Source organism: Gouania willdenowi, chromosome 9 (assembly GCF_900634775.1).
Source record: "Gouania willdenowi chromosome 9, fGouWil2.1, whole genome shotgun sequence".
Taxonomy (NCBI): Eukaryota; Metazoa; Chordata; class Actinopteri; order Blenniiformes; family Gobiesocidae; genus Gouania; species Gouania willdenowi.
This window is the reverse complement of record NC_041052.1, coordinates 21,682,889-21,709,978: the sequence shown is the minus strand read 5'-3', so window position 1 is coordinate 21,709,978 and position 27,090 is coordinate 21,682,889. Positions and strand designations below refer to the sequence as shown.

At 39.4% G+C, this 27,090-nt stretch overlaps 2 protein-coding genes across 7 annotated transcripts in view; both read right to left on the bottom strand.

The window, feature by feature from the left end:
• bmp1a (bone morphogenetic protein 1a) overlaps positions 1 to 6,046 on the bottom strand; it is a 51,211-nt gene extending 45,165 nt beyond the window's left edge. The window contains exon 1 of the mRNA XM_028456881.1: positions 5,845 to 6,046. Coding sequence (XP_028312682.1) covers positions 5,845 to 5,989 — 145 coding nt within the window. The 5' untranslated portion in view covers positions 5,990 to 6,046. The remainder of the gene's footprint in view (positions 1 to 5,844) is intronic.
• Positions 6,047 to 10,744: 4,698 nt separating this feature from the next.
• On the bottom strand, positions 10,745 to 27,090 carry kansl3 (KAT8 regulatory NSL complex subunit 3). Of its 6 annotated transcripts, XM_028457653.1 has the most exons (22): positions 26,884 to 27,090; positions 24,162 to 24,434; positions 23,898 to 24,071; positions 23,683 to 23,773; positions 23,291 to 23,476; positions 23,070 to 23,198; positions 22,837 to 22,953; positions 22,654 to 22,752; positions 21,219 to 21,290; positions 21,044 to 21,118; positions 20,768 to 20,925; positions 20,622 to 20,685; positions 20,221 to 20,409; positions 19,154 to 19,310; positions 18,803 to 18,880; positions 18,391 to 18,567; positions 16,984 to 17,065; positions 16,637 to 16,761; positions 16,220 to 16,326; positions 13,503 to 13,698; positions 12,640 to 12,752; positions 10,745 to 12,180 (listed from the first exon to the last, which is right to left on the bottom strand). In XM_028457653.1, exons 2-22 carry the CDS (start codon positions 24,371 to 24,373, stop codon positions 12,175 to 12,177), a joined length of 2,607 nt encoding a protein of 868 aa, XP_028313454.1. In that variant the 5' UTR covers positions 24,374 to 24,434; positions 26,884 to 27,090; the 3' UTR covers positions 10,745 to 12,174. The 6 variants fall into 6 exon arrangements, with proteins under 6 accessions (XP_028313454.1, XP_028313455.1, XP_028313459.1 ...); XM_028457654.1 differs by lacking the exon at positions 18,803 to 18,880 and having other exon boundaries at positions 10,747 to 12,180; positions 26,884 to 27,089; XM_028457655.1 differs by lacking the exons at positions 10,745 to 12,180; positions 12,640 to 12,752 and having other exon boundaries at positions 13,562 to 13,698; positions 16,637 to 16,720; positions 26,884 to 27,089.

Genomic DNA, 27,090 nt, shown 5'->3' with positions numbered 1-27,090 from the left:
ATTAAAATCTGCTGCTGCATGAACACCTCCACTATCACACTACAGGTGTGTGCACGAGCAGGAACGGTGAACACGGATAAAATCGTGATGACTGTAGGTTCATTAAACATCCAATGAGCCATCTGAAACAGTTTTCCTCCAGCATTTGTTACGACTTAACTCCCCACTACAGACTTGGCATTATTGTAATGCAAGGAGTACGTTACCTCTGATATAAACATATTGTTCTGAGTAAAGAGCAGAGACCATGCCAATAGTTTGTCTCTGTACTAGAACCCCAGAGAGGGAAGAGGCAGGGGTCCTGTAATGTACAAAACACAAATAGTAAAGAGGGGGGGGGCTTGTTACAGCTTGTGTTTTATAGTAGAAGAAGAGCTTCTGCTTAGGTGTGTCCTATAAAAGAAATCTGGACATTGAATAGAGCTCCATCCCATTACAAAAACTAGTAGAAACAGTAAAAAAGATGCTACAGAACAGCCTATGGGCTATAAGTGGACGAAAGAATGTTTTTCATTACAGTTCCACATGTAACAATCTTGGCTTGGCTTCATATGGGGCTTTATTTGTTTTTGGAAGCAACTCAAGGGACAGATGGATAGAGTTATTTTTCATCAGTACAGCTACACCAATGGAGATAAGCTACAACTGTGGCCATAGCTGCACCAGGGCAGTTTTTCCTGTCTATTTATTCAAAATTAGGCCCAAACATGACACGCAAAAGCCTCACATACATGTTTTAAGACAATATCATACATTCACGTGCTATTTTTCACCAGAAAACAAGTGACTGAATGTGTAGAAAGTGTGACATACAAATGTATGTAGTTCTGTCAATAATTCTGTTCAAAGTCTCTCGCTACATGTCACAAATAAAATAGTGATCATGTTATTCTGTAATCGGAAACACATGCAGAGCTTTGTCTGAAGTGTTTTTTTAAAGAATAAACCAAAACCATTTTTTTAATGCAGAAAACAAACGTATTTAGGCATGAAATAGTGTCGTTGATATTTTAGTCCAAGTATTAAAATTTGGCGTATTTTGTAGTAAAAATGTAAGAGTGACTGACGTCTATGGGTTGAAACCTGGATATTAAAATCAAATATGGCTATTGGCTGAGCCTGAGAATGGTGATTACATCACTATTAGCCCCGCCCCTTCCTATAAAAACTAGCACTTGTAGAGCAATCTGTGGTGAGTAGGTAGGACTGAGAGAATTGTGAATAAAGAGATATAGCGAGTATTGAGTAGCATAGCATAAATTGTTCTTTGGAGATTTTATAGTATAGATTGAGCAGGGTTTTGTGCAAAACGTGACGATAACCAAAGGTTTAGGGACAATATCACACATTGGCTGACAGCCTAGCAGAGTACTGTAGCTACCTCACTCTTACATCATCTCACATGACTTAAGCGTAATCATCCCGTTTTTTGTAAATCATCTGAAGCATATAGAATGTAAAATGAATACCAGTACGTGACAATTAACCTCATTTAGCATGTTTGATCAAATTTCGGAAAGTTTTATATTCAATTAAGTTATCTAAATACGGAGAGATGATGATACAGAAAGGAAGTGGAAAAGTTTAACGTGAAGTGGAAATGGGTGAACTCTGAAATGGAATTTGGGGAATTTTGAAACGGAAAATCAGTGTCGCTACGCATTGAAATAAATTAGATTCTTATTAATAAATGAATAAGAATCCATCCTTCCAACTTTTTACCCTGATAGACAACTAGATTTTTTTTTATTATCAAAGGCTCTAAACAGTAAATCTACCATCGGTGACAAGAAAACACCAAGTTTGACCTGACATTTGCCCTCACCTCACCTGGTACAGTGTGACCAGCCTCCCCCCTCAGCCTCCTAGCTCTGCTTTCTCTTGGCACAAGATGAATGACTTTGTCTATGTTGGCTGCTTGAGTCAATCCGAGCCAAGACGGCGAGCACAAGCACAGGTTGACCTGTCTGCAGCTAGCTTTACACACACTAAAGTTATCCTGCAGATGTAGCACACATCAAAGTGTTCAATCCATGCCGTCTCATGAGCAGAAGGTCAGGATTTTGGCTTTGTGAATGAATGCATAGATATCCAAACAGAGAAGACAATAAGCGTGATCGCTTCTTATTAATTTTTCATTTTCAAAAAAAAGCAGATCCATTCTTTCTCAGTAGGTCAATAGCATCTTAATGATTTCCTGGTGTGTTGCCAAGTTTGGAGATCTGCTCAAAAAGGGAATTTTCCACTGGTCTTAAATATTCTGACATCACAGACTACATGTGTCTAAGTGTGTTATTATTCCAATAGTCACTCAGCTGAGCATGACAGCAGGCAGATATCATCTCATGTCAAAGACCTGAGCAGAGCTGATGCTTCTATTGCCAACAGGCTCACACACGCATTCCACCTATGAATCAGTGGAACTCAGATGAGGGCTTGTGTTAAGCAAGGACAAGTTTACAGACGATGAGCGGGAATCACGCTCCTCGGGAAGTTATTGCTGAATTGGCGTTTCACTCAGCTGGAAGCGTTTTCCCAGGCAGGAAGCAGCACGACGTGAAAAAATGCTGACCTCCAGCAACAAAGCGATCGGACAGATTCAGCGTAGAAAGTGTTGAGCAGGAAAAAAAGAGCAGGGATCAATAATCCAAGATTCGTGCACAACACCGGCCTGCAGATAAAAACAGTAAAAAGGAGGGAAAAAAATAGAAAAAGTATCTGTGTTGGATTAGCTGAGTGAGGAGGAGGAGGAGGAAGAGGAGATGTTGGACGATGTGCTGCGTGGCAGGAAGGAGAGAAGCAGGTGGGTGTTAAAAGGACTGAGGACTGGGAGAGTTGGAGGAGTGGGAGTTTGCAGTTATGACCACCGCCCAACCACCTGTCAGCAGACGAGCCCAGCGGAGGCAATAAACTCTGAAGAAACAGCTAATAATGAAAACATCCCGTTCCAACATAAACAGCAATCAAAGCTGGAATTATTCCTGCTGGGACATTTCCTTGAATCATCAATGTTTTCTGAAGAAACTACTCGACTCCGAGTATAAACACAACGTATCAGTTTTACGGTCACGGTTGGGGTCACCAACGTCTCGCACATAAACGGATGAAGAGCTCCTGAGTCACTACATAACAGGATGCAACACATGAATGATGCATATGTGATACAGTGCTAACCTGCTGCGTGACCTTTGCCATGTTTGTATAGATCTACTTGTAGAGCACAGAGTGTACTTCAAGCAAAAAGAACAACAACACGAAAAGCAAAAAGAGGAATTGAAACAAGTTGGATAACGGCAAGCAGGAGGATTGTGTTTCGTAATCAGCTGGCATTAGAAAGAACAAATCAGAGCATGCAATTCCAGGACTTTAGAGGTCATTCAGACTGAAGCCAACGATCCCTACCTGTAACCTGAATTCTTTCACAACCAGACGGAAAGTGCAATCTGTTCAAAAGCCCCCGCAAGGCATTTGGCAAGACGGCGAGTTCAACTGAGACAAAGGGCAGAAACTGGTACAGTGACAAAACGATTCAGACGTTTAAATTGTACAGGCAGATGTTAAAAACAGGCAAACTGCAGCTTTGATTTCTACTTTCCTCTCACCCCTCCTCCACTTCGTTTGAGCCGTGAGAGAAGAAGAAAAAAAGAAGGTTATGGACCATGATCTATACCAGAGGTGTCAAACTCATTTTAGTTCTGAGGCCAATTACAGACCTTTGTGATCTCAAGTGAGCCAAATTCTGACAAACTTGTTTTCCTTTGTTCTGCTGCCAACAGGTATACTGTACTGCTAAAAAAAAAAAACCTTAGAAAGAGCAGAATAAAGCCAGCGTTTATTAAAACAAGTGTTGATTATTACCAACAGATTACAGGAAATCTGAAAATAAAACAGACGTTTAACCCGAGGTATCTGAAACTGGGTAATTAACTGTATTACTTTATAAATGTAGATGTATCATGTGCTTTCACAGTAAGGACAGACCCACAGCAAATACATTCCAGCTCTGGATTTGGAGCTTGACTCTACAATATACTGTACGTTCTGCCTTTATCCACTGTGTTTGAGTGGCTATTTGGGAAAATAATTTAAACCCAGCGTGTAAAGGATCATAACTAAAAAAATGAATTAAAAAAAAAAAAAGACCCTTTAATAGACCAAAAACTGTGAACCATTTACACCAAACTGAACCGTTGATGCATACTCTGAAAAATCCTTAGAAGAAAGCAAAGGAGCTAATTGCTGCAACATAAATCCTAATTTAAATGTGGTTGTTTACATTACAATATACAAGTCAATAAAATGTTGAGTCTCAGAATATATTTCTCCTTTTTTCTGATTGTATACATATTAGATATTACATCCTAAATGAAAGCCCTGTGCTGGACATCTCTCTGGATCTACCCATTCTTGCGCTTTAATTTAGTTGGTGTAGAACATAATTTGTTGTTCTCTCTTGAGTTTACACTCCCTAAAGGCATCACAAGTAAGGTTAAGTATGTTATTCAACTTCAAACTAATAAAGTTCATGCATATCATTAATATTATTGCCTTTTCTTTTAATATTTCACAACAATATTGCCCGATTTGACAACATTGGGAGTACAAGCCTTATATCTACCACCACTGAATGATCCAAGTTAGACATAGCAGGTTCTCTTTCGCACTTCAATAAAAATAAAAATTAAATAAAAAATTGATAAAAAGCCCTTATTTCTTAGGATTTTGAATGTTTTCTGCATAATACACTCGGACCATGTGGAGTGCCTTTATGTATTAACAGGGACACAGGTACCACGACTTGGGAACCACAGAAAAAGAACCAGAAGTCCAGCCTCAGTTTAACTGTCAGCTGAAGGGTTTTAATGGTTTCTTTTTAGCGTTACAAAGCCAGGCTTCACGTTTTTCAAGCTGCCAAAACTTTTTTTGGAAATGTCACATTTTCACGACTCTTTTTCTCTCTCTCTTTTTTTTTTTTTTTTAAAGCCATCTGTGACCATGTCTTTTTCTTTTATTGTTCTCTCTTGATTATTCACGCCCTAAAGACATCCCAATTAAAGTTTATTATTTCATACCTGGGACTAATATTGCCCGATTTGACAACATAAAAGGTCACATTGGGACAACAAGCCTTATGTCTACCAACACTGACTGATCTAAAGTACTATTAGCAGGTTCTCTTTTGCACTTTAATCCAAAAAAAAAAATAGATAAAAAGCCATTTTTTTTTTTAGGATTTTGAATATTTTCTGTCTGATCTACTCGGACCATGTGGAGTGCCTTTAAGTACCAACAGGAATACACGTACCACGACTTGAGAACCACGAAAAAGAGGCAGAAGTCCAGCCCCAGTGTGTGTGCGTGTGCGTGCGTGCGTGTGTGTGTGTGTGTGTGTGTTTTTTTTTTTTTTTTGTTGTTGTTTCGCTGTCAGCTGAAGGTTTTTAATAGTTTCTTTTAACGTTACAAAGCCAGGCTTTACGTTTCAGGAAAAATAAGTTCAACTTTTTCGTGCAGCCAAAACTTTTCGGAAATGTCACATTATCGCATCCCCATTGAAAAAAATAAATAAATAAATAAATACAAAAGCATTATGTGCCCTGCCCTATGATCTGTGCACAGCAATGTGTCAAAGTGTGAAACTTTTAGTGCAAAACACGCGCACAGACACCATGTACTACACGCACTGCTGTCATCTGTGCACAAAGCTGCTCTCTCTCTCTCTCTCTCTCTCTCTCTCTCTCTCTCTCTCTCTCTCTCTCTCTCACTGCTCGATCCGTGTCGTGGCACGTCTCTCTGCCTCAGCAAAGCACACAAATCTCTCTCTCTCTCTCTTTCTCTGTCTCTCACCAGCTTTACACGGATCCTTGTAGTCGATGGGCTCCGATGTGGCACTGGGCTCCACGTAGTAGCCTGGATCGATCGACTCCAGGTCGACCCCACATATCACGCCGAGACATGATAGAAGAAACAAACAGCTCGCCCGGAGATCCATGTTTGTGGAGGGGAGACGGCGAGAGGCGAGGGATAAAGGTAAAAGAAGAGAGGAGAGAGAGAGAGAGGAGAGAGAGGGAGAGAGGGAGGGAGGAAAGGGGAGGTTTTAGTGGGGGAGATCCCTGAGGGGGGCGGGTTTACAGCTGCTCTGCCGGGCTCCCTTTACCAAACTTTGATGGTTTTATGGCAGTTTCTCTGTCTACACACACACATATGAAGGACACCGGAGCACATTAACCACATTTCATATGACTGCCTATAATCACTGTAAGTGACTGCGTGTTGTTCAAAGGTGCAGTAGATGATGCGCTGATCAAACAAACCCAATATTAAAACTTCACCTCTGACTCGGCCCTGCCCACTCCCCTCCGAAACCACGCCCACTCAATTGCTCCTTATTGTTAGATCTGTTTGGCATGAATGGCTGAAGCTGACCCAGGGGCAGAGGTGTAAAGAAAGAGTGCTGACACATCCAACTCAAGTAGAAGTGCTGTTACTTGATTAAAATGGTACTCAAGTACAAGTAAGTCATACATAAAATACTCAAGTACAAGTACCCCCACCCCCCACCCCCCTTCATTTTTGCAAATAAATCTTGCCGCGGTTCCCTTGCCTACAGTAAACATCTCATGTATAAACTTAAAAAGGAAGAGACCAAATCTTGTACAATTGGAACTGAATTAATTATATTAAAGGTCCTATATCATGCTATTTTACGCCCATATCCATTTGTTCTAAGAACCCCAACAACATAGTATTTGAGGTTTATTTACCCAAACTCGCCTGTTCTCAAAAATTTTAGCCTTCAAAAAAGTGACTTTCTGAGCAGTTTTTAAAACGGGCTGTTTTGGAGCCTACTAATGCATATTCATGAGTGAGCATGTCTGTAGAGGCAGACAGATCAGTGATCACCAAAGCGATTTTCTTTTTTCTATCCACACACTGTTGTTGTTGTTTTCAGCCAAAAAACTGCACATTGCAGTAAAACACATGGATATTTAAGCGGTTATTGTGATTGTGAGTTGTCCAAGCACTTCAGGCTGTTTATCACAGCAGCAGCAGAGATCAGCTGCTTCAAACACCAGAGCGTTAAGCTGCTAAGTCACTTTATTCTCCCCCTTATCTCTAGTAACTACAGGAGTAGTGCATTTAAGGTGATAATCATTTGTTTCATCCAACCGCTGCATCACATTGTGTCACAAACTCGTCAGATCAAGTCAAAGGTGATACGAGAAAATATAACGGATACTAAAAATGGAACTGCTCCCTTGGTTCTACACTGTTGCCGCCCACTGCTCCTCAGGGAGGGGTTAAATGCAGCGAACACATTTCATGTATATAGCTTGCATGCCTTTAGCTTTGAGAGAGTGGGTGTGCATGTTCACTGAGGAGGCGCGGCCGCCATCAGGCACTTCCTGGAGGGGGCGGTTCAGACTTTTGTGACGTCACAAAACGTCTGACCACTCATTTTTCAGAAGAGGGCAGAGCAGCAGCTCAGAGAGCAGGATTAGTGAGGATTGCTCAGATAAACTTTGGGGGTGTTTTTGATAAGGAATTAACATTGTTCCAAGGTTCCAAAAAGTTGATTTAGCATGATATAGGCCCTTAATATACAGTGGATTATAAAAGTCTACACACCCCTGTTCAAATGCCAGGTTTTTGTGATGTAAAAAAAAAATGACACCAAGATAAATAATTTCACAACTTTTTAAACCTTTAATGCGACCAATAACCTGTACAATGCAATTGAAAAACAAACTGAAACCTTACAGGGAGGTGAAGTAAAAATAAAAAACTGAGAATGAGGTTGTAAAAGTGTGCACACCCTCTTATAACTAGGGACGAGGCTGTGTTCAAATTTAACCAATTACATTCAAACTCATGTTAAATTGGAGTCAGCACACACCTGTCACCATTTGCCTCTGATTAACAACAAATAAAGTTCAGCTGTTCTAGTAGGTTTTTCCTGACATTTGTGTAGCCACATCTTCCAGCACAAGCCTTGGTCCTCAAAGAGCTTCCAAAGCATCAGGGATCACAGATATCAGTCAGGTGAAGGTTATAAAAGTATTTCCAAGGAATCAAATATAACATGGAACACAGTGAAGACCAAGAACAGGACGTCCGTCCAAAATTGATGACAAGACAAGAAGAAAACTGGTCAGGGAAGCTGCCAAGAGGCCGACAGCAACATTGAAGGAGCTGCAGGAATTTCTGGCAAGTACTGGCTGTGTAGTACATGTGACAACAATCCCCCATCTTCTTCAAATCTCTGAGCTATGGGGTACGGTGGCAAGATGGAAGCCTTATCTTATGAAGAAAAACATCCAAGGCCGGCTTCATTTTACAAAAACACATTTGAAGTCTCCCAAACACATGTGGGAAAATGTGTTATGGTCCGATGAAACCAAGGTTGAACTTTTTAGCCATAATTCCAAAAGGTATATTTGGTGCAAAGACAACACTGCTCATCACCAAAAGAACACCATACCTACAGTGAAGCATGGTGGTGGCACCATCATGCTTTGAGGCTGTTTTTCTTCAGCTGGAACTGGGACCTTAGTCAGGGTGGAGGGAACCATTATAACAGTTCTAAATACCAGGCAGTGTTGGCATAAAAACTTTGGGCTTCTGTTAGAAAGCTGAAGATGAAGAGGAACTTTATCTTTCAACACGACAATGACCCTAAGCACACAGCCAAATCAACAAAAGAATTAGATGGAGGTTTTGGAATGGCCCAGCCAGAGTCCAGACCTGAATCTGATTGAACATCTGTGGGGTGATCTGAAGAGGGCTGTGCACAGGAGATGCCCTCACAATCTGTCAGATTTGGAGCGGTTTTGTAAAGAAGAGTGGGCAAATATTGCCACATCAAGATGTGCCACACTGATAAACTCTTACCCAAAAACACTGAGTGCTGTAATAAAAGCCAAAAATGCTGCAACAAAGTATTAGTTTAAGGGTGTGCATATTTATGCAACCAGGTTCTCCCAAGTTTTTTTTTCTTCCCCTTTAAAGGTTTCAGTTTGTTTTTCAATTGCATTGTACAGGTTATAGGTCACATTAAAGGTGGAAAAAGTAGTGACATTATTTATCTTGGTGTTATTTTTTTACATCACAAAAACCTGGCATTTGAACAGGGGGTTTGTAGACTTTTTATGTCCACTGTATATACATTATATAAATAATAAATTGCATAATGATACTGTTGCCTTTCCTATGTTTAAATGCATGTGTCAAAAATTTGCAGCCATTTGATTGCTATTGGATTTATCAATATACCAAAAAAGGACTTTACTCTTTAGTGTATTGATTTGGTTTTTTTACTTGTAACACTTCACAGTGTTTGGAAAAAAATGTTGTTTTGTAAAGCCTTTAAACATAAAGCCACAAACAATTAGAATGTTTTTGTAAGATATTAATCAGGAGAGCAATAATACATTTGCTATTGACACACAATGAAAGCGTGTACGAATCCTGTACATGGTGTGTATTGTGATTTTATTTCATATTCAATGATAATTATTTTGTAATCTTGTACTAAAATTGATCAAATATTGCAGCTCTGTTGCTCGTTTTAGTTTGTCTTCACTAACAAATGTTTCAAGAGAGGGGGGTTTATTGTCAAAACACAGACAGCCACTGTAAGAAAATGTAACTTCAAAAGCAATAACAGCAAATAATAATATTAATAATTTAAAGTACATACTTGATGAAACACTGTGGTTGATTGAAGATATTATAGCGCCATCTGCTGGTATTTACAAAACTGACATTTGGAAATAGTGTACAGTGCTGATAAAATTAAACAGTTGGGAAATAATAAGGAAAACAACCAAATTTGTTTTGGGGAAGTAAACTGAAATAGTTATTTGCTCTTGAGGCATGCATTTACATTTAAAAAATATTCTAACTTTCATCGAGCTTCATGAACTGTTCTGTATTATTCTAGTAATTAATTTCTCTTTAGTGCATTTTATTTCTGTGAATTTACTATTATTATAACATCATTGTTTGTTACAAATGAGAGTCTAAAACTCCAGTTACAAACATTGCCTCACAATGAAAAGATCTGTGCTTCTTTTAAAGTATATTTTTAGGCTGTTGAATCACTTTTTGATCATGTAAAGCACATTGAATTGCCTTGTGTATGAAATGTGCTGTACAATTACATTTGCCTTGCCTTCTTCTTTTTGTGGCTGAGCGTGCTTTAACACTCTGTGTTTATCATTTTGTACACAAATGACAAACAAGACTCTAAATCACAACACTGCTTGAATACTTTGAACATTTTAGTGCAGAATTGCAATAATCTTATTTTCTGAATATTAAACACTGCACATGCACATTTAAAAGTTTATTACAGTGTATATTCTCCTCCTGGAATTAAGTTCATGATCACATTTTGCTGAGGAAATAATGTAAACATCTACCCTAGACAGTGGCCATATGCCTTTTTGCCGGATGTATTCAAGCCTTATTTTATCTGAATGTTGATGTATGCATTGATGTGTAGATACAGTTGTTTTCATACTGCAGCAGTAAAAAGAGGGGAAACCTAAATGCAAAACAGTAAGCTTCTGTTTTGAAGAAAAGTTTCTAAGCTGCAGCAAATTTGGAGAGGATTGTCATTAAAAAAATTAATTAAGCAACGCAAATGCTTCAGGCAGATGTGTTTATTATGAACAAAAGGACTGAACAGCAGCGTAATGAGGCTGTGCATTAGGAGGATAACGCTGCACTGTGGAGCAGGTTAGAAAGCATAGCTAAGGATACTAGTGGAAATAGCTGTTAGGTAATGATGATGGTTCTGAAACCTTATGGAGAGTAATTACTAAGGATTTAGAAAACAATTACAAAGTCAAACAAACACGAGCATCACTGAGTACAGTGACTTATCTTTTACTATCAGAGGTTTGTCTTCATGTGTAGTTTGTATAAAGACATGTTCAGAAATAAACACAAACTCATGTTGAGCATACATAGATATATAGGGCAGTAATAAAATGTGAGATATAGCAAAGAACGAGTCATTGCTACTTAGTTTATACATTGTAATGTAAATGTTAGATGTTACAATGAGATATATAATTAAGGTCTGCATTAACAGTTGAACTGCAGATTCTGCTTAACCCTCCTATTATCCTTGAGGTCAATTTGACCCCATTCAATGCTCATCAATCCTAAAATAATAGTTGACTTTATTTTTTGTTTCATATTTCACGGCTTTTTTCCTAATTTGATGGTACAATTGATAAAGCATAAAATTGTCATGATATTTTTTCAATGTTCTGCATGCATTGGTGTTGCTCTGTGGTCAATTTGACCCCAAGCTGTTTTAGCTGTGTGACCGTACATCCCCACACCTGAAGCTGCAGAGTTAATACATGACATGGGGGGACGGGGGGAAATATCCTCAATTTTGGAACAGCTCTTTCACAGTGTAAGTTATGTAGAGGAGAATGTGTCAGAGAACTTTATAATGAATAACCACAAATATGTTACAAAAATTAGATAAAAATAAGTAAATACATGTTTATAAGGAGGGGGGGTGTCACCAACATCAATCAGTATGGTTCATTCTGTGAGAGTCATGAATGTACACCCCAAATTCGAAAAAATTTCGACAAAAGAGTTCCAAAATACACCAACTCTCATATTATCACCACAATCAATAGGGTTCACACTCTCGTGGTCAATAATGTTAGTAAATTTGGAAAAATTTGGATGAAATTCAAGATAAATTAATTCTAATTTAAAAGTTTGGTCAAGGGGTTATTCATGAATTTAACAAAGTCATATCAAATCATTTTCTGGAGAGAAATTACCTTGGGATCAGATTGACCCCAAGGGTAAAATGTTTTAGTCATATTTGAGGATAATAGGACGGTTAAAACCTCAGTTATTGATTTGTGGTCAAGCCAAATATCATTTTAATATCAAACTTTGCCCATCAGTGTTTTGGAGCAGAAGTGTGACATGACAAGCACTAACTACAGTGTGTGGAGAATCAGTAGAACTGGAAAGAGCTCAGTCCCAGCTGGCAAACACTGGCTGGCCTTTTCACGTCGTCTCAACAGGAGGAAGACGGCGCCTTTTTAACAGTTTCCTAATCCTCCTGCGGCTCTGTGGCAGCACCAAGTCACGTCAGGAGTGGGAACACATGGAAACCCACGCACGAGATGTTCACTGCTGTAAAAGGGCAGACAGATGATCAATTATCTCACAGCGCAGGGTGTTTAATTAAAGAAAAAGCTCTTATATTGAATTCTAAAGGGTAATTAAATGTTTGACCTTCACTGGTTTAGCTCTTAAGCGTGATTGACGTGAACTTTAATTTGCACAAACTTTCTTCAGTTACAATATCCGGTTACATTTTGCCATCAGAGTGAAGACAGAAAGACATGTTTGAAGACAAGCTGTTGTCTGATTAGCATTATATTGTTTGCATCATAAAAAACAGACAATGGTAGACTAAAGTTTAGCACTTTTTCTTGTATTTATTGTATTGTGTATGCACAAAGCCATAAGCCTGAAATAAAAAGCTGCTGTCATGCTAATACTTTTCATTAATATGATTAGACAAGTTAAGGTGAATGGTTTTAAAGCAGTCTTTCTTAGAAATGTGTTTGACACATTCACGAGACGCACCTTGGGCTCATGCAAACCAGCCGCTGTGGAAGCCTCAGCACTTTGGCTGTGAGGTCCTGCTCTACTTTGAGCTCCTCGCAGTGTCACCGTTATTGAGGTGGGAGCTTTTTGTCCTGCCGACAACAAAGAATGAAAACAAAGAATGCTCAGAAAGAACAAGCTAACCCTGCTAATCCCTTTCAGTCACACATACTTTGAGGAAGAAGCCATCAGAGTGACTTTTGTGGTGCATATGTAACAGAATCAAGTGATCACAGGGTGTTTAATGAAGAATGGGGTGAAGGATCAGAGACAGAAATCCAAAATAAAACACAATGAACAATGAAAACATGAGTCAGTCCAGTCTTTATTGTAACAACATTAGCTGACGCATTTCTAAATGTTCTCAGTCTCACACAGTTTGGAGTTTTTCTTTCATGAATACTACCGGTAGAAGATCCAATGGGCACACTTACAAAATGTTACACATGAAAAAACAAATAAGACCACAAGCATGTAATGAAAGCTGTGACCGAATCAGAGAAATCAGTGAGGACTGAATGCTTGGTTATTTGTCAACATCACTTTAAACTTGATTTCCGCAAACTCAGGTTTTGATGATTCACATGTTTTCCATTTGCACGTTTTCTGTAATAACAGGATTTGAACAAAAACAGGACCTAACACTTAAAATAAACATGTCCTTTTGAACACATAAAACATAAAACCCACACACACTTAATGCCACTGATCTTCCTTGAGATGCTGCACAGGTTTCCATCTAATGTGTCTCCAAGCATCCTTAACTACTGTTTCCACAACAGAGGAGGAATGAACCCTGGGTTTTCAACGTGGTCGTCGTGTTTTGGGGACTCGGGACATACCGGCAGTCTGATTGGTTATGTGCGCCAAGCTGGGCAAGCTGCTGGCCAGCTTGGCCAGTCCGCCATTGGTGAGCAGTTGGTGGATGGCTGTGGTTTTCGCCACACCTCCAGTGGTGACCAAAGGAACTGCTCGGAGCAGAGTGCTGCTTGTAGGGGCCGAGCTCAGGACCGGACCCTGGGGCTTCCCACAAACCACCTAAGGTTGGAGGAGAAGACAAAACAAATCATTTAGGGTTTTTGCAAAAACTGCACAAAAGCAAAAGTGGATATCCATGACAGTAAAAAGCACTTTTAACCTGAAAGTTTAAGCCTTATGAATTGAGGATGTGACTCCAATGGATGACTAACTGCTTTGTGAATTTCAGAGATTAGAGGTGAAAACCTCAAATTGGCTGTAGTGTTTTTAAAGCCAATCTTGAAGCATTTTTTATAGGGGTTACAAAGCCAAGACAAAACTAGGCTTTAGAAAGGCTCATGTTTGCATACATTAGAGACAGACCGATACATTATCAGACGTTTTTTGCGTTTTTTTACGTGTACTGGCATCGGCCGATGCGAGCTGCTGCGTTCACCGATCCGCATTATTTACAGAGAGGAGAAATATTTTTTACTTGTTCTTCTTTTTGTTCTACATCACCTTTGTTCATTTCAATAAATGTTTCTTTTTAAAAAAATTGAGACTCATACCATTTGTTATCATCAATGTGCAACTTTCGTGATGTAAATTGAGGGAGCAAAAGTAGTATAGGCTCCAAATATTGGTTCAAGAAAATCAGCAGTCCGTATCAGTCATTGGCTAAGGCTGATGGAAAAAAAATCGGTATCGGCCCTAAAAAATCCATATCGGTCTACTATCACTAGCATACATACCGTAATTTCCGGGCTATATATATATATTATTGGCCACATTACAATAATTTGGCAATTTTCAAACAAAAATCCACACAAATGCCGCAGCCTAACATTAGCCGCACTCTATTGGCTGATGAGGGTGCCCTTCAGACAACTCAGTCAATCAGAACGGGCAGGTAGGCGGGCTACTATACTCAAGTTAGATTTCACGGAATTGTCTGTGTTTCAACTGATAAGTTTCCTTCACTACATGAAGTCTCCTCCTCACTGCCCCACGTCTACATATCAGTCCATTTACAGCTTTTTATGGTCACTCTTTACTGGAACCAGACTGATACACCGCTTCGTCCGCTCTTCTTACCGTGAACTACCGCAGAGCAATCACAGCGAGTCTGACTCTGAGTCAAGATACGGACGCGCTCGCTTCTGAACAAATCCAACATGGTGATTTGGTAACTTCATGTCGTTATGCTACTATTACAAACTGGCTGACTTTTACTTCATCCTTCTGCTGCAGCGCCCTGTCTCTCTCTCTGACAACAAATTAGCCACGTCATTGTTTAAGCCGCAGGGTTCAAAACGTGAAAAAAAAAGTAGCGGCTTATAATCCGGAAATTACGGTACATACAAATTTACAAAATAAACTGGACTTATTTTGATTCACACTACAACAATTTGGCTCTTGTCAAACCATCTTAATTTCTCCAACATAATGTGCCACGCCAAAATGCTTTCTAAGAGGCAACATGATTCTCTTAATCTTTTAGCTATTGTTTATTGTTTTGCTGTTATTTTCATCCTTATTCTTTACACTCCTTAACAAGTCAACTACAAGCACCGTCCTGTTTAGAAAAGAAAAATGTCAAACTATTTCTTATATAAACTTAAGCATCAGTTCTTGTGAGTACACTTTAATTCATAACGACATCATTATAATAAGAATTTAAAAAAAGCACTCAGAGAGGGCAGACCTCTGCCAAGTGATTTATTAAACCACAGTGCACTATTTTATTTAAATGGTGACACATTTATTCTTTTCAAGATTTGTCACAAACACGTAAAGAGTACAGCACGAGTACAGGGCAGGACGTACACACAATGCACTTCCCTACCACTACTACATTACCCATAAGCCACCACACTAAAAGGAGCAGGCTCAGGCACAACTCACATCCACCCAGATTGTGATTTCCACAAGTGGTATTTTCTATTTTTTGGTAATTCAGAACATCACCAAAAGCTGACTCAGCAGAACATGCATGAGGCATTGCCTGAAAATTTTTTGACAATTTTAACATCCACAGGACTGATGACATCATCAACAGCCAGAACATCACCAAAATCTAATCGTCCCATTTATCAATTTTCCTGAAAATTTAATCCAAATCCATTCATACTTTTCAACTTATCTTGCTAACAGACAGATAAACGGAGTGCAAAACATAATCTTGCGCTTTGCAGTGCTTCTATGCTTCGCGCTTGGCGGAGGTAATAATGGCTTGGATTTATTTACTGCTTTTTTCATGGAAACTCAATGCGTGTACATAAACCATTATTCATTCACACCAGTCATACCGGCGGAGGTAAGTTAAAATGTAGCCATAGCTGCGGATACTGACTGAAGCGTGGCTGCCATTTCGCGCCTACGGCTCCTCAGACCACCACCAACTTTCATGCACAATTCATACCCATTCATACAAGGCAATGTGGGTAAAGTGCCTTGCTTCAAGACACAACGATAATGACTTGGGTAGAGCGGGATTTGAATCAAAAACCCTTCGGTTATTGGACGACCCACTCTACCTCTGAGCCATGGTCGCCCATTAACCTACAGTTTTCTGCAAATTTATGACAGCAGAGGTTACCTGGGTGCTGCCATTGCTGGCTGCTGCAGTCGGCAGGTTAGGAGCTTTGGTGACGATCTCCTGGAGACTGAAACTTAGGCCGTGTAGCAGACTGCTGGCGGAGGCCGCTGCACACATAAATCAAACGCCCGCTCAGAGAAACAGAGGCTTGCTTGAAATCATTACCAGACAAATATTACCAAATTCACACAGAGGTACAAAGAGATACATGAGGGTCAGGTATACCAAGCAATCGTGCAAAGAAGCAAGCAAGATCTACATTTGCTAAAAATCTGGTGTCCTCACACAGTTACCAACCCATGTCTATGGTTCAACTGCCCTATAGCTGTCAGAGTTGAATGTATGCCAAGTGTAATGCGCTGAGATTTAAAGCAAAGAGCGCAAATAGAAGTGCAAGGCAGGACAGGACAGAGATACCTTGGGCAGTAGCTGGAGCTTGTACGTGGGCTGCTGTGGAGGACCCTGACACCATGCAAGGCTGTACGCTGAATGAGCTGGAGCCTGGGGACAGGGCACCAGACACCTCAGAGACACTACCAGACCTGCAGTGACACACATAACCACCAGGCTACTCAGGAGCTCCCCCAGCAAGTGCTGTTAGGCCACAACTCCACTCCCAAACTACAGGATTATCAAAAATTATCTGCTTAGTACCAGGCATGATCTTATACCGTAGGATGAGAAAGATGAACGTAGGTGTGCGCATGGTTAGAGCTGGACCAGAGTTTGTTTAGTAGGCTGATGTGTTCTGTACTCATGCTTACCGTTGGCCTGTAAGAAGTCCAGAGAGCTCCTTAGCCCCGGCCAACGCCTGTCCCATTGTCACAGTTAGAGGTTTCCCAGGGGCTGCAGAGAAGCACCAGAGCATGAGAATATTCCTTACTAAAGGAAGCAATGGTCTCAAAGATACAGCTCTGAGCCATGAATCAATACAAGGTCATTATTCATGTGAAATGTCAACATAAAACTAAGGTTGAGAGATAAAGAGAGAAACCACTAACTAATACCACTAACTAAATTATTAGGACACACTGTACACAATCATCAGGTAAGCTTTGAGTTTTTTATGCTATACACTACCCACTGAATTCAATGTGAAAGTGTGTCCAAACTTTTGACTGGTGCTGTACAACAAACTAACCTTCACATATGTACATATCTGAAACACTAGGAGTATGTATTTTAACTAGGGCTGGGATTTTACCATTTTAATTGCAATTAATTAATTACTGAAAAATAACGCACTAACAAAAATTAAATCACTTTTTTTTTGCGCTCCAAGCAGCAGGGAACCTCTCTCATTACAAGAGTTCCTGGTATCCCATAATACTGAAGCACAGACTATAATACAAAAAACCGGAGAACCTGAGGCTAAGCTTCGTGGGTGTTAATTTTTGTGTAAAAAACAACAAAAAAAAAACACCGGATGGAAAACAAAAGCCCAGTTGTGGGCAAATTGTGCAAGAAAGAGTTTGCAGATCACCACAGCTCTTCCACCTCCAGCCTTCCAGCAGAGCTTTTGTTTTCCACCTCAATGCTAAACGTGTAGCAGCTAGAAAGGACAGCGGTCCTAGTCCTAGCAGGCAGAGTCGCCGATCCACACCCAACAAGATGACAGGGTTCAGAGCCAAAATGAATAAGTCCACAACTGACAATTAAACAAACAAACTGGACAAATGATTGTAGAGGATAGTCGACCACTCTTGGTGGTAGAGGATGTGGGCGGGACTTGAAGCGATGCTACAGATAGCATTGCCTGACCCAAGTTACCAAATTATGAACTGCTATGCAGAAAGACAATTTCAAACAAAATTCATCAGATTCATAAGTTGGTCTGTAAATTTCATTCCACGGATGTTCTAACTATTTTGTATTGTTTCCACTTCTCTGGAATGCTCTGTACTAAGTGCTGTATTTCATTTTAATTCAAAGAAACACATTTGTTTTACAAAGCTTACAAAAAGAAAAGTAAAGCACGAACATGAAATATACCAAAATCCATTTAAATTGAAAAATGTTGCTTCTCATGTCAAATATTGTGAGGCGATTAATTTAGATTAATCAAGATTAGTTAGTTACAAAGTCTCTAATTAATAAGATTTTTTTCTATAATCCAGTCCCATCACTAATTTTAACTTAAGATATCAACTTTAATGCAAAAGTGTACGTACCTTCATGTGCAGGGTTAATGGCGCCCGCTGCCGACTCTCCTTGGGAAACGATAGTAACTTTGATCTTTGCTCTTTTGGATGCTTTGCTGGGGGTCGGACTTGGCGTCTGTCTCCTCTTCCCCTGGGTTCGCAAGTCATCTCTGTCCAAACCCTCCATTTGATCGCTAGTTACTGGCACTGCAGCACACAGGCAAACACACAGAAGCAAATTGCCTTTAACATGTGAAAATCTTCTTATAGGAGGGTCATCAGTATGTAATGGGATGGCATTTAGTACAAAATTAAATATATATTCAGGCAACAATAAGTAATAAATCATGAAACTCTGATAATCTGAAATGCAAGTAGAAATGAAGGTAGGAAATTGAAAAGAAAAGAAGAAAGAGAGAGGGAAAGAGGGATAGACACTTACCAAAAATACAAGGAGGACTGCCAGGAGGAAGGTTTTTCCTCACAAGCATGTTTTGTTTCATAAAGGCAGCAAACTGAGCTGGAACGAATTAGAAACAAAGGCCAGAAAGAAGATTGCAAGAAGACAAAAGACAAGATGATGGGAAAGCATCTCAGTCACACCCTGTCTTGACCCAGCAGATGACTACAACGTCTGTAAAAAGTCAGCTGTACCACTTATTGTTAAATATTTAAATAAACAGATAAGAAGGAAATGGGTGCTGTTGGTTTACACACAGGGACAACTGTGCATTTGTGGTTCTCACAGGTGCGTCCTTAAGTCTTCTATAGTTGAGTCTGATTCTAGACTAACCTTGAGCCTGCTTGTGAGAGAGCACTGTGCCAGACCGCTGCATGTGTGTCTTCAGTAGTTGTGTAGCAGTGATCAGGCTGGACTTCTGAGCTGGAGACAGGCCAGATGTCTTTGGTTTTGGACTTGATGTGGGACTGCTGTAGACACTGGAGAGATCCTAATACCATGTGAAAAAGACAAAAGAGTCAACAGTGTCAGTCAGAGAGGACAAGCAAGTTATATTATGTGATTTAAACAGGAGGAAAAGTATGACTAAACAAACAAAAACGAATAGTAACAGCACAAGTAGCAAAATACAATTTTTTTTTAGTTGTGTTGGGTAGATATCAAGAAAGGCAAGCAAATTCATGCAAGCACAACATCAATATATCACCAAAGTAAATACTGGATTTTGTTGTATGTTTACCCCCCTCACCCCTCCGCTCTGTGCTCACACGCAAAAGCACTGGTGCTAAAGAAGCGGACCTCAGCTCGTTGCTTGTATTGTGTAAAAACTCTTGTCTCATTCAGCATTAAGTAAACACTAAACTTTATCATCATACATGTTAAAAAAAGTGACTAAAAACGTAGTTTTAAGTCGCACTTTGAGTGTGGGCTTGTGCACGCAAGGGGTCGAGAACGAGCAGAGAGACGTGATTGGTTAAAAAAAAAAAATCATCATCTTTTTTCATTTGTGGAAGTTATTACAGGTTTACAGCTGCAACAAAAGACGTATTTTCTTCATTCCTTCGTCAGAGCACATAAGATCTTAATTTCTGTCAGGACATAAAGAAAAATTACACCAAAAAATCAAAAAGTGTATCTGGAAAAAATCTCCTATCCTACCTTTGAAACAATTTTTAGATTTAAGATCTCTTCAAACAGAGTAAAATTATAAGTGAAGATTTTTTCTTTTTTTTAAAGAAGTAATCATCAGCAAAGCACCCTGTTTTATGTGATGTCCTAATGTGGGTCACAATGGGACTCAAATGTTCATAAAATATGAATGAATACATTGATTACTCCCACAATGCACTAATACCCAGCTGCAGTCTCACAGGTGCTTCAGAGTAGATAAAATGTCTAACCTCTGAACATGAAGGTGAGATGGGGAGTCGGAGAGCAGGAGAGGAAGGACGTCCTCTGTCGATGTCAAAAGGAAGCTCCCTCCGAGGCCTCTTCTTTTTTTCTGTGTCCAAGTCTCTCATTTCACTTGAACCATGACTGTGGCTCTCCGCACGCTGAAGGACACCTGACAGGAAGTCTGCAATCTCATCCTAAACAAAAAAGAGAAACAATAATATTCAAAATAAATCAGGACAAAAAGAGAAAGATGTATCCTAAGAAAGATGTGAGAACAGCACGGGAAAAGAACAACAACTAACATTGATGCTTTCTTGCATTTGATTTTATCAACAAAGGTACGTTTATAGACAAGTATCAAAAAGAAACAACTGAACAAAGAAGTTAAAACTGAACAGAGACTGACCTGGATGCAGCGGTCCACCATAGATTGTGTCAGTCCCTCTGTTTTCATTTTTGCAGAATCGATTCTGTGCATGAAGACGGAATTTGTCTCGGTTAACGTTAAAGTGCACACCGCACTCACTACATGATGTGGTCTGTGTGGCTGACCTGAGGTTGTCATCGGCTCCTCCAACCACCAGCATACTGTTGTCAGCCCTCAACTTCTCTCTGAACTCCTCCATGCTCTCTGTGCTGCACTGCATGGCGTTCTGACCAACCACAAACAACACCGGGGTTTTCATGTCAAGCAGTGGATCGTCCACATCCTGCAGGAAAGGAACAAGAATTCAGCGGCGTTAAATAGCAACTAGTTCTCTTCAAAAAAAAAAAAAAAACCTGTTGCAAATAAAGCTCCTTGATTTAGGATAATGCTTCAATTCTTACCCCTCTGGGACCGTTGACTGACAACAGAGGGAAACCGAGACACACAACAGCAGTCAGATACTCCATAAGAGACACCTAAAAAAAGAAATAAATGCTTACAAACAATGGCAGCACCACTATTAATAATAACACCACAACCAGTTTTCTTTAGATTGTAAAAAGCATGTAACCTTACATGACAGGCAATAAGAGCTCCAGCGTTCCAGCCAACCAGGATGATGGGTTTGTGGGGGAAGTGACTGTGAACCTGATGATCACATTAATAACACAATGAATACAGATGCACACCAGAAACATCTGTGACAACTAAGGGTGTAACAATACATGTATTTGTATTGGAACCATTTCGGTACAGGACGTTAGGTTCGGGTACAGGGTTGTGCATGGGTGAGTTCCCGGAACGGAAGTTGCGTGTCTTTACGTCCGCATGCAGCTACATGTGCAGCCCGTATGTCATGGCTAATGCTAGCGAGAAACCAGAGCTGGAGGACCCTCCCCTGTCGCTAAAGTGTCCTGCTTAGGAACACTTCGGCTTCCGGGTGAAATACTGCAACGAAGAAAGACCAGTGGATAAAACGACGGCAGTGTGCCGACATTGTTCAACTGAGATTGGGTATTTTACCGGGAACACAACGAACATGCTAACTCACTTGAAACGGCACCATCCAAGTGCGAATATCACTGCGACAAGAAAGAAAACGTCCTTAGTGCAAACGCAGCTGACTTCGGCATTCAAGCAGCCTCTGCCAAGCAATTCAGATCAGACCAAAGCTATAACAACTGCCATCAGAGTCTTTATTGCAACGGATAAAAGCTGTTAGCAAGCTGTGAGGAGCTTATTTTTATAATATTTTATGTATTTTTTTGTTTGAGAATATTATTATTACCAGGCAGCACTTTACAACAGTATAGTATTTTTTTTTTTTAACTTTATTTTCATATTCTGTATAATGTTAAATACATTGGTGGTTTACTAAAGTTTTGAATGAACAAGCAAATTTATGTTTTGCATTTGTAACTGCCAGCAGATCTGCACTTACTGCAGACAATGTGGACAAGTAAATTTTTCTGGCCAAAAATATGAAGGTCTAAATCAAGGGCTTCATGCTGGAACTGTGCTGTATTTTTTGTTTGTTAAAAGCTGTTAACAAGCTGTGAGCTTATTTCTATAATATTTAATGTATTTTTTGTTTGAGAATATTATTAACAGGCAGCACTTTACAATAGTATTGTATTTTTTTTAACTTTATTTTCATATTCTGTATAATGTTAAATACATACATTTTGTTCCATACTGTACCGAAAATGAACCAAAACCGGGGTACGTATCAAACCGTGATTTTTGTGTATCGTTACACCCCTATGCACAACACATCACAGCAGGTACAGTGATCATACACTGATAGCAGTGAATCAATTTCTCTCATCACACTGATGGTCACATGGATAAACATCTGAGGGTTTAAGAGGTCTCAAACTGCTTGTTAAATTAGTCATCTCCTTTCTGCAGAGTCCTGCTTCTAAACACAATGATTAAGTGCTGTATGTAAAAGTTAGGTAACATCAGATTAAATGGCAGGACTAAAGCCAAAGAAACAAACTTGACCTACCTCCATGACCTTTGCCCTAACGGTGCCCAACATGTGTTCCAGACACTGTGTAATGCTGACATTAGCACCACTGTTGACGTGCGTGTGCACTGGGATGACCTAAGACATACAAAATAGGTTAAAGAACGAACAAAAATATTTTCTTCACACTGTCTGAAGTTTCAACCAAACTGAGCATCCCACCTTTCCTAAACAGGAAAGCTGCGACTGCCAGATTTTCATTCGCCTCGAGGTAGAGAGGGTGAGATTAGTTGGGCTGGATGGTGCGATAAGAATGAGAGGTGATCCAGAAAGTTTGCTCTGCAACGTATGAAGAAGCAAGCATAAGGTGACTTACTACTGAAATATAATGAAAAAACAAAGTACAGAATAAAAGTTTATTTAAGAATCTGACTAGATGTGGTAGATAGATTTACCAGTTTGTTTTGAGACAAAACTCCCACAGCAGGATCCCATGGCCGTTTCAGTAGCAAGGAAAGAGCTTCTGCACTCGGAGCGCCAGTCTTTGCCGATGACAGCAACATTCGGTCAATTAATGAAGGCAGCTAGAAGGATGCAAATAGGAGATAAAATTGATTTAAAATCAACAGATACAACCGAAAACTGGCACTCCGTTTTCCTTTGATAAAAAAAATACCTTGCTTTTGAGTGTCTGCAGCACGTCCAAGTAAGCAGCAAGCATGGCTAGGCTTAAAGACTCAATCAGAGTACAGTGCAACCATTGAGTTAGCTTTGTGTCCCAGTTCACACTGGCCAGTGCAAAACGCACCCTTCTTGCACATTTGTTTACAGCAATACGCCGCAAAATCGGCTCATTTGAAGCCTGCAAGAAAGAAGATTACAAAGGACACGTTATTGAAGTTTAAAGGAAAGAAGATTAGACTGCTAGAAATCTTATATAATAAATTATTGGCTGCAACGCAAATCTAAAATTCAAGCCTGGACAGAACAACAGTACAGAGGTTTGTAGGCCTTGAACAGGCTTACTACTGACTACTTACAACTCGCTACATTTAAAAAAAAACCTACATTTTCGTTGGCCAGACGGGCGAGCCGTTCAGACACCAGAGCTTTCAGGACTTTGTTGAACAATTTATTCTGAGCCGATGACCAGCCACTTCTGTAAAACAAGAAGAAAAACCCCCCAAAAAGTCTATTATCTCAATCTATTAACAGAGTGTAATACTGTATATTTGCTTAGAGAAGTTGATGAGTAAATGTAAATATTTGTGGTTCCCACGCACTTGTTTACATGTTCCTCCCAGTCATCTGGAGGTGGAGGATTCTCAGCAATCGTGCGAGCAAACAAGACATGTCGCTCGCACTCTTTCATCACACTAAGAGCCTTCTGGTTATCATAAAAAGGGTTAGGTATCGGAGTGACTGTTTCCACATCTATTACAGATTCAGACGTCTCTCTGCAAATCAAACCAAAAAAATAAAAAACAAGAAAATGAATAAAAGATTCATGTGAAAATGGCCTTCTAAAATACTAAAAAGAACCTCACGTCGAGCCTTCAGGTTGGCGGTGAGAAGAGATGAACAATGTCCTTGTAGGTCGAGCACTGCTGGCATCTGGATGGGCATTCCAGGGTTTGGCATAGCTATGGTCCAGAAATACCAAATCAAGTTCTCTCTCATGGGCTGCCAGCTGAAAAAGCAAGGAAGTTCCCATCTTTCTTGCCGATGACTGGAAGTCCTTTTCCCCACCACGATGCATTGTCTTAGCGAGTCCCAAAAGCACTTAAGAAGACCTCAGTGACCAGTGGATTTGAACCAAACTAATGGGGAAAAAAGCACAACAGATATGGTCACAGAACCAAAACTTGAAGATTTATTTAGCTGCCAACAATAAACTACGTCAGTACAGAATTCCAGATTTTTCACGAGGATCTTTTTACTCATCATAATGTCTTCTGTAGAGCCAGAAACCAAAAAAAAAAAAAAAAACTTGTTCCAACTTCTGTGGCCCGGGGCTTCATCAAGTCCCTCAAAAACAGAGTCAAGGTCATTCCAAAAGCCATTAAAGCAAAATGAACAAAGCTGGCAGGCACAAATCTATGTATTATGTTACAATCACTAACTATCAAAAACAGATGTGGGTGAAACAATGTTTTGTGTTGAGAATGATTTGAAAGTTAATGAAATTGAAATAATGCCATAGATTTGCTGCTAACGCTGAAGCAATTTCTAGGTAAAAATTAATGTAAATTCACCCAAGCCTGATAATAGAAGAAAAATCAGAAACTATTGTTACTACCTCAGCTCAGGTAAAGGGACGAACTTGGAATACAAACTTTACAACAAGCTGTGGATATGATCAACAAAGACTGACCCCAGTTATGTCACTCCCACAAACAACAGATGCCATTTCAAACATGATTTTATTGATTATTTCAAGTTTGTGTTTATAAATGCATGTAGTTAAGGTTGCCTGCACATGCACAAACCCATGTAAAACCTGTAGATGCTGCTGCAGCGCTACAATCATACAATCTCCTTTAGCGTATCTGTTAAAAGCACTGAATGTAAAAATGCAATGTTATATGAACATTTTGGCCTTAGAAAATGAAAGAATAAAGGAAGTGTTTGGATTTGAAGTATTAGTCAGTGTAACCAGAAACTAGTTTTTTAAAAACAACAAACCCCACATAAGAAAATAAGCAGACTTCACTGCATCTGATCAAACTACTTTAACATCAAGCAGGGATGTCCAGAAGCGTAGGCGGTGGGCGGAATCTCCTATTACTCTTTTTCTGGCTGTCTTCTACTCTTAAACATGTTCATAAATTATTCCTTACCCCTTTAGCAAAGAAACAATATATGTAATATTACGTGAATATCTGTAAATCACGTTTTTCTATTAGCTCTGTCTGCTAGCGCATAGCATATCTTCTTCACTGCATAGAATAGCTGCATCCCAACCAAACACTACGTTACTAGCGCCCTCTGCTGGTCGAAACAAATAACTGGCGGCTTTAACTGAAGGAAAACAATCATTCTCTCTAAACATTTCCCCAATAATAATAAATCTTGACATTCACAACATTACTGAATTCAACTAAATTAAATAACCATTATCTTTAAGAAAGATTGAACAAAGAAAAGAGTCACTGGTAGGAATAATTCACAGACCAAGTTTTAAGTCGATTCTCTATGGAATTGAATATGTATTATTTTTAAACATTCATGATCAATATCATCATGAATGATGAATTAAAAGTCTTGCGTCCAGGGTACTGGGATATGAAAATCACAAATGTAAGGGTATATGTAAGACATATTATAAATATTAATGTGCATTGATACAACTAAATATATTACCAAAACCAACTGCAAGCAAATCACACAAAAATTATGCTAATCCTGCAGATATGTTACAGTGCCAGACAGCATTCTACAGAGGACTATGAAGAGACCAAGCGCCCATACTACTGGTATACTATAAGTTGGTACATTTTCAACTAGAAAGAGGTAAACTGAAAAGGATGCTCAATTCTTTGTCATCATTAAAGCATGGCAATATTTTCAAATTTTGAATTGAAATTATTGGTGATATTTTATCTTTCTTTTAAATGTACATTTTGACAAGACTTATTTCATACAGATGCCTTTGTGGAAAACAAAACAAGTTTGAATTGTGCAAGATCTCATCTCTTCCTTTTTTATGTTTATACATGAGATGTTTACTGTATGTAAAGGAACTGTGGCAAGATTTATGGGGTGAAAGTAAGTAGTAACTTTTACTTTGAGTACTATTTAACTGAGCTACTTTTTACTTGTACTTTCGTATTTTATGTATGACTTACTTGTACTTCAGTACAATTTTAATCAAGTCACAGTACTTCAACTTGAGTTGGATACATCAGTATTCTTTACACCTCTGATAACAGCTAATCTTTAAAATTGTAGTAATATGGTCCAAATCTAAACTGATTAGGAGGTAAAGTTAACTAATTATGCAAACTCAACTATCTGTATGTACATTGTTACGCCTCCCATTTCAGCAATAACAATCATACGCATTTCTATAAATATGAAGCAATCATACATAGGACATGTAGTTAGCCTTCGACAGCACAATCATTGACATAGCACTGAATTAGTCAAACCCCACATCTGAAAAACTCAGTATTTAGGCTCAGTAAACAAATATCACCGTGACTTGGCCTAGCATGCTAATGTTAGCTTAGCGTGCGAAGAGAGCTTTTAACACGTTCAGCCTCCTACCTGCTCCGAGGTTATCTAGTCCATGTTTCCAGTAGGGTGAGTGTAATTTTGACCAAAGAACACAGGACAAGCGGTGTTCACCTTACTCATAAAGCATTTGTCGTTAATTCTCAGTGGTAATATTACAAAAATATTGAACGCGTTGCACCCTTACTTCCTTTTGTTGTGTGGCTTCGGTTGCCAGATCACAGCAGACATCCCTTATTT